Genomic DNA, 7,368 nt, shown 5'->3' on the forward strand with positions numbered 1-7,368 from the left:
AAATAGTTGTGTAACTATATAAGGAGCAAGCCAAGGTATCATTGTGAAGCTTTGTGGTTTGAAGTGTTGCAAACTGTGCAGTTGCCGCACGAAGTTACTAAATGACAGCTTTCCTTACACTTTGACAAAACTCTCTGCCTGGAAGCGGAGGGAAAAGTTACAACAATCAACCGAAACACACAGATAATGATGATTTCTTCAGAAAATACCCAACCATTAAAAGCTCGTTTGACCCACGACAGGATCAACGGACCGACCCGGGCGACGTGCCACACCGCTGTTGCGCAGCTCGACACATCGTATCCAGCGGTTCGTCACGGCTATTGCTCAATCCCAGGCTAAACCAAATCGTTGTATTCGCGGATTATTTTTACCTATAGGAAAATGAAGTCTACGCTTTTTTTGCCTGAAACAATTAACAACTCCTTTGTGCCTTTCCAAACGTGCGTAATTGTGCGCTTGGTCCCCCCCAAAATCCAAAACGTGATTCAGATTTAGGCTTAAATCCGCACCATAGCGTATCCTCTCGACCAGGCAGCTTATTGAAAAGCCTCGGCTTTCAAAGAAAGAATAAAAGAAAGAAATCGGGTTACCGCTTTCAGACCGAGAGAAAAACGCCGCTCATCGTCGCCAGATTGGATGTCCCAGCTCACAGACCGACACAGAGGGGCATTTCAACCCATTGCTTTAAAAAAAGGAGGCGCAACTCCGAAAAAGCAGTCTCCCACAAACTCATACACCCCGTTCTCCACCCTTACCTTAATAGTTCCGTCCATTTTGCGCAATATTCAGCGGACCCCGACAATATCCCAAACATGACACGCTCCTGAATTAATTCCAGTCCCCCGGTATGTGGCGGAGAGAAAGAGACACTTTTTACCGGATTGAGTTTTTTCTTTCCTCTAAATTTGGGAAGTGAAGTCACCACTGTTGAGAAGGTTGAGAAGGAAGCTGTGTGTCACCGAAAGCCCTGCCTTCAAAAAAGCAGGATACTGTCCCAGAGAGATAAGCAGGGAAAACAATTGAGTGTTCGCTCCGCTGTTATGTTTTTCTGCTCGGAAATATTTACAGGATGGCTGCCTGCGTTGTGCACAGCCATTGCTGTGTAGCCCGCTGTAGAATAGTGTTGTGTCTTTTGCTTTCCCAGTAATGTCACAGATGGTGTGGAGGGGTTTACTATTTGTCCGGCTCGTGAATTATTTCTGCACACATTTAACCGAGGTTTTCTGGAATGAGGTTTACTGTCGCAGGACACTCTCAACTTATGTGATCGCATGTTTTAGAACGCTTTTGGCTCACGCCTACGCCTCAGACTTTAATTTGGCCATGCCTCCATCCCTCTGCAAATCAGACTATTCACTGGTTTATTCTGCATTTTACAGTGCGGGTGATAAACTTTATCTCTGAGCTCGGACCCACGTTTCTCTCAAACCGGAGTTCTAAATCAAAACTAGGGAGAAACGTGAACACCTACAGACATGTTGCAACCTCTTTTCCTTTTTTTTCTCCTTTTTTTTTGTTACAGCTCTCTCTGAAGGCTATGAAGTGTTCCTGAGACACCATTAATAAAATCCAAGCATTCAGCTCCTAACCGCACTGTAATCTGAGGGTCTGCGCTACACGTGTGCGTCTGCTGCTCCGCACAGCCCTGACTGGATGAAATAGAGTCTGCGTCAACAAAAACGAACCAGAAAGTGGACATAAACGTTTTATTGACACTATTATGAATATTTTCCTGTTGTTGTTACCTTTACATTTTATATTCTTAGTCAAAGATTTCTCCCAGCTCTCTTACTCGATTGAGCATTGAAAAGAAATCCCCTTGCCCCCACCCCCACATAGGTATTTTTTTTCCTCTCTAAGTCTACCCTATGAAATTGCCCTCATCAATTCAGGCACAATTTTAGTGCAGATGCTAGACGTGGAGCCAGGGCTGAAAGTGAGCGGGACAATAACACTGCAAGAAAAGTCCACTTTCACGAACGTATTGCTTCATCCAGAATTTCTTAAGTCGCGTGAAACAAATTCAGTTGAGGAGATCATGATACTTTATGGCGTCCACTTGGGTTCAGACTTTAGTCATTCCTCAGGTGATTTTTTAAGCATGGTTAGCCCTGACCTAACAAAAATACAGCCCATTCCACCAATATCCAAGAATATGTATTAGAAAAAAATATGCTCTGGGTAAAACTGAATTCATCCCATTGATTTGAAATACCATTTAGTGAATGGTGGACACTTTTTGCAGTGTTAGGGTCCTGCCTCGGGGAATGGCCTCAGAGCGGCCGAACATGAGATTGCGCCGCCGTAACGACTGACAGCAGGGCCGGCCTGTCTGCTCTCGACTTGGGGGTCTGGTGGAGCCATGGGCCCCCACCCTTGGGACCACCACATCTGGATCCTGCTAAGGGTCAAGGCTTCTCCTGCCTGAGGCCAGTTGAGACTCGTGTAATTAAGGGAGACACCTTGTTTAACTCTTCAGTGACTGCCTTGGTTTTGTTTTTCTATGCATTCCACCGTCTGGGGTTTTCATAACGTTTTATTGTAGAGAGTGTGATAAACGGGCGAATTAGAGAGGGGGCCATGCTTGTGTTCAGCTTGAGTTGATGAGTTACCCCGCGGGCCTTTATGATCAACAATAGAAACAAGAACAGATCTCTTAAAACACTGTCACTGTTTCACCAGTACATGACACTGTTCTAATATTCTTATTACAAAGCCACATTTATCCTCCACTTATCTCTTGAGTTTAGGCTGTGTAAATAATCCAAAATAAGCTTGTAAAATGTGACTCCATATGCACCGGATGCTTATCAAATGACACAAAACGTGAGATTTTCTGATCTAACAATATCCCACTCGGACCGTAAGTGATTACTGCCCATCTGTATCCACGTACCTGCCAGCCCTTAAGTCATAAAGCATATCGGGAAGACTGAGTGGGCAGGATCTACCATGATCATAATGAATACAGTGGTAACAAACATTTTGGAAGGCCAATAAACAGATGCAAGTTGGTTTACACAGTGAACCACTGAACATCTGGCTCGACGCTGGAACTAGACAGCCAGACATTTCTTCTACACCACGAGCCAGTAGCTCCTCTGTCTCTCCGCTGGGGCATGGAGCCAGAGGTGGGCGGACACTATGGTGAGTTTATGTACAGCAGACTTTCAATTGTTAGGCCCATCCTTTCTTCGTATGGATCTGCTGAGATTGAACGTATGGGTTTACAGTATGCAGTAAGCATTGGCGGTTTATTTGCCATCAGAAGTTAGGGAATAAGCGTTTAACAAGAGGGCATGCCGTTTCAGAGAACAGGTTTACGTACATTGTCACAAACATATATTTGTATGTCTTATTTAAAAGTTTTTTTTCTTTTCTTTACAGTGGATCTATAAGTTCTTACATTTTTGAACACCCGCTGGTAACTCTCTCCTCACTGACATGCGCATGGAAACCTCATTCGGTGGAATTACATATCTAGAAGTGAGTGAAACTTCAGTGTTATTCCAAAGAAGAAACGGTCCCGGTCCATGAGGGCCTGCGTGCTGTTTATTAGATTGCAGACTTGTATTCTGATCATTCCTTCTCTCGGGCTAAAAAGACAGCCTGAGTCAAAATACTGAGGGCAAGAAGTGGAGTCTGCTGCGCATATAAGCACGAACTGTCTGGCCCCTCGCTCTAGGCCATAATTAATTTGAGATTTATTTTTATTGGAGAGTTCCAGTCTCGCCTGGCCTTAACCAAACAAAACCAAATGTTGGGCCGTGGATTCGCTTGAACGGGGAATATTTCTTTTAAATTTTCTATTGAGGCGTGCCACATTCTGACCAACATCTCCCTGAAAGTGAGTGCATGACTTGCGTAAAAAAAAAGAAGAAGAAAAAAAGAAAATACACGCAAAACCTGGACCCAGGCAGAAGAAAAACAGAAATAATCTAGGATGCATTTCCACATCAAATAAAAGAAACTACGAGATGTAAGGAAGGTGAAATGGAAATTTAACTCCAAAAATCGCCCTTGATCCCTTGATGGCCTCCTGCTTTTTTTCTTCTTCTTCTCCTCTTTTTTTCTTTTTTTTCTTTCTTTTTTTTTTTTTTTTTAGGAGCAGAAAGACTCGTTTAACACTTGTATTTTCTCCTTAAACATTCCCCGCTATTCAAGTCTCTCACAACAAATCAGGAATTGTTCTGAGCCCTGAAACGCAAGGGTCTCTCAGCAGTGCCACAAACGCTGCGCCTGGATGAAAGGAGCCCTTATTCAAAGGGGGAATAAGTCTTCAAAACATTAACAAGTCGCCCTTGGAAAATACCTTGATTATGAAGATATTACCAAAGCTCGCCTCCGCACAATGGCTCATTTTAATGAGGCACAATCAGAGCAGTCAACCTCGGCAGATTATTGATGGATGTGAGCGAGCGTCATGCACCCCCTCCGCCCCAATTCACTGACACTTGTTGACATTATATATTCATATATATATGTGCGTTATAAAAATATATAACAGAAACATTTAATGGCTTCACTGCCTCAGACATGCAGCAGTTGCAGGTATTCACGCTGCGCCATATGTGACGCGATGCAGGTTTTATGTGAAAACCAGATGTGCGCTGTTTGCTTTATTTACATTCTCGGGACCGTGGCGAAGAGAGAGGGAGAGAGAGAGAGAGAGAGAGAGAGAGAGAGAGAGAGAGAGAGAGAGAGAGGTTCATGACGTCAAACAGGATAATGAGCCATAACAGCAGCATTTTTGGACTGGAGACAAAAAAACCAAATCGATCTTGGCACATCAGATGGACCACATTTCAACAGTGACTTTAGACTATAAACATGTAGGCATTTCCAACCAGAGGGGAAAATAACACGGCGGCTATCGAATGCAATAAGCCTGTAGAAAAGCCACAGGTGTTGAAGTTACTTGTACTATAATATCGCAAAAAAAAATTCAGTAGAAAATGCCATGCAAAAAAAAAAAAAAAAAAAAAAGGCAACGAGGATAGAAAGTAAATACTGTTCTGATTGTTTCAGTCAGTCCCAGACGAGGACTAAATAGTCACAATTTAGATTTGTTAGAAAATCGGATCACACTCGACAAGGGTAACAAAAAAGAAAAAAAGAAAGTAAGTTTGTCCCTCCATCCAACATTACCTGATCCAAGAGACGGTGGTGTCTTACCTTTACGTAAGACGACGTGTCAGGGACAGTTTGAAACATGTCTACTTGACAGACAGGCCCAAGGGTGATCAGCGTCCAATGGGCCCTGAAAAGGAAAGATGATTAATTAAAAAACACATGGTTATTATATTATTTATATTCATAATATTATTATTTTATTGAGAGCGTACTATTTATGCAGCTACGGCTACTGCAAACAGCTACTGCAAATGTAACTGGTTCTGTGAACTTCCACATAGGGCAATCGTGGGTTACCACTTCCACCAAAATAAAGGGAAAGTCAACTTTGCTTAATGACCCCCCCAATACGGCACGCCAGACTCCACACAGGATTCATTCATAACCCCCCTCCTGTGGCATTAGATAAAGTTTTGCCCACAACACCAATAGATGGAAATTACACCAGTGACCTACTGCTAACATGGATGAATTGGTCCAAGTCGCCCAATAGGAACTGGGCAGCAATGAAAAAAAAAGAAGAAGAAGAAGAGGGCCCCATCCCAACCCCCATCACGTTTTCCCCCTAAAGCTTACCACATATTGAAACACTTTTCGCTTTAATAAGTGCAGCTTACAAAGTCTAGGGTGAAAGGGCACTTGGAGGACGGTGTTTCTAGTCCTTCCCTCCCTCTGCAATTATTAGGAAGGCAGTGGCACATCATCACAAATGTTATATAGACTGTGTGATAAAGCAAATGAATGTACCTCTATATTAGCAATTCTGGATGAAGCATTCAAGTCCAACGTGTGGGACATTTTTGTTCTCTTCAGCGCATAGCGTGCTCTGACCTGCCAGGGTTGTCAATATGTTCTCGTTTTTATTTTTGTATATTCGTAGTTTGTGATCTGAAGAAAATGCGCATAGAAATTCAGTTAAGAAAAACGAAAGAACAAAAGACCTTACTCGGAGGTTTAAGAGCACCACATATTTTACTGCGTAATTTCAGGTCTTTTTTTACGCATTTAATTCCTGCCCCGTGATAAATTATCCAAGGAAGAAGGGATTATATGTATGGACGTTGCACGGTTTAAGTGCATGTAGGGTACCACTTTTTCTCCCTCTTTCCCTTCTCGGCTCCTTCAGACAAACGCAGGACTCGCCTCATAAAGTTCCCCAAATGCATTCAATTTCTACGCGGTAAAAAGCGCAGAGGACACCGCATCTGCAGCCAATTAGGCAGAGGAGGACTAGTGAATAACGGCGTGAACCTTCCTCCGAGACAGCCCCGTGGGCCGGGACCCCTCTAGTGTTACATTTTAAGCATCTTACCTTGCTGTTATCCATCATAAACGAGAGTCAACTCATTTTCAGCTAATACGCATTCGGGTTTTTTTTTTCGTTTACTTTACCCTGAAGTGAGACAGAGGAGAAGTGAGTCGAGAAAAAGTCAGCAGACTGTTTTTTTTCGATTGCAAAAAACAAAATTAATAAGTCTTTAAATACGTTAAAACTTTGGACAACGAGTCTGATGCAATGAGACGCAAGCATTAACACAGCGGCTGAGAACAAGGCGACTGTTTCATTTCGCTGTCTGAGACATTTCGAAACGTCCACTCTTTGTTTTTGATCTATTGAGGTGCAAACCAAGACAACCCGAATGGCCACCAATAAAAGAAATAAAACGAGTTGCAGTAATTTATCGCCTCCTTGCATGCACACCTACGCCGCAGAGCTCGCAGCGCTTCGATAAACGCGAACCAGTTTGTTATTTTTCTCACTCACCTGTCGTTTCTGCTGCGCAGGTCGCTGGATCGATATTTGGATTTTTTTTTTTTTTTTTTTTTCGATTCTGGCTAATCACTCCTTCCTCAATTTTTAATAATTAGTCCCGTCCGGGCAAAGCCGTTTTCCGAAAGATGATGACAGTGAGTTATTTTTGAAAGGGGCGAAAAAATGAGCGCCTGGTGTATGAATGGAAATGTTAGTGAGATGGGAACGCTGCGACCAATGAGCAGCGAGAGAAAACCTCCCCTTGCCTGCAGTGTGAGGCCACTGAACCATGAAATAAGGGAAAAGCGTAGAGAGAGAGCGAGAAAGAGCGTCATAAATCTGATTTATAAACTGTTTTGTCGGAGAATTCTGTCGATAAAAATGCAAAATATATTTTGAGCCGTTTTTATTGTTTATTGGGATTAAGGCACAGCGCTATAAATGCCTGAGCAGCGGTGCGCAAACTCTTGTGTGACCAG

The 7,368-nt window shown here is 43.0% G+C and overlaps 1 protein-coding gene across 7 annotated transcripts in view; it reads right to left on the reverse strand.

Moving 5' to 3' along the window:
• The window catches only part of fli1 (Fli-1 proto-oncogene, ETS transcription factor), a 29,500-nt gene extending 22,385 nt beyond the window's left edge, over window positions 1-7,115 (reverse strand). Inside the window, exons 1-2 of one of the 7 annotated variants that reach the window (XM_047593516.1) lie at window positions 6,902-7,115; window positions 5,152-5,263 (exon numbers count right to left, since the gene is read on the reverse strand). In XM_047593516.1, coding sequence (XP_047449472.1) covers window positions 5,152-5,217 — 66 coding nt within the window. In that variant the 5' untranslated portion in view covers window positions 5,218-5,263; window positions 6,902-7,115. The other 6 variants (XM_047593518.1, XM_047593515.1, XM_047593517.1 and 3 more) reach the window with 6 other exon arrangements.
• Window positions 7,116-7,368: the final 253 nt, after the last annotated feature.

The sequence above is a fragment of the Mugil cephalus genome, chromosome 9, assembly GCF_022458985.1.
Source record: "Mugil cephalus isolate CIBA_MC_2020 chromosome 9, CIBA_Mcephalus_1.1, whole genome shotgun sequence".
NCBI lineage: Eukaryota > Metazoa > Chordata > Actinopteri > Mugiliformes > Mugilidae > Mugil > Mugil cephalus.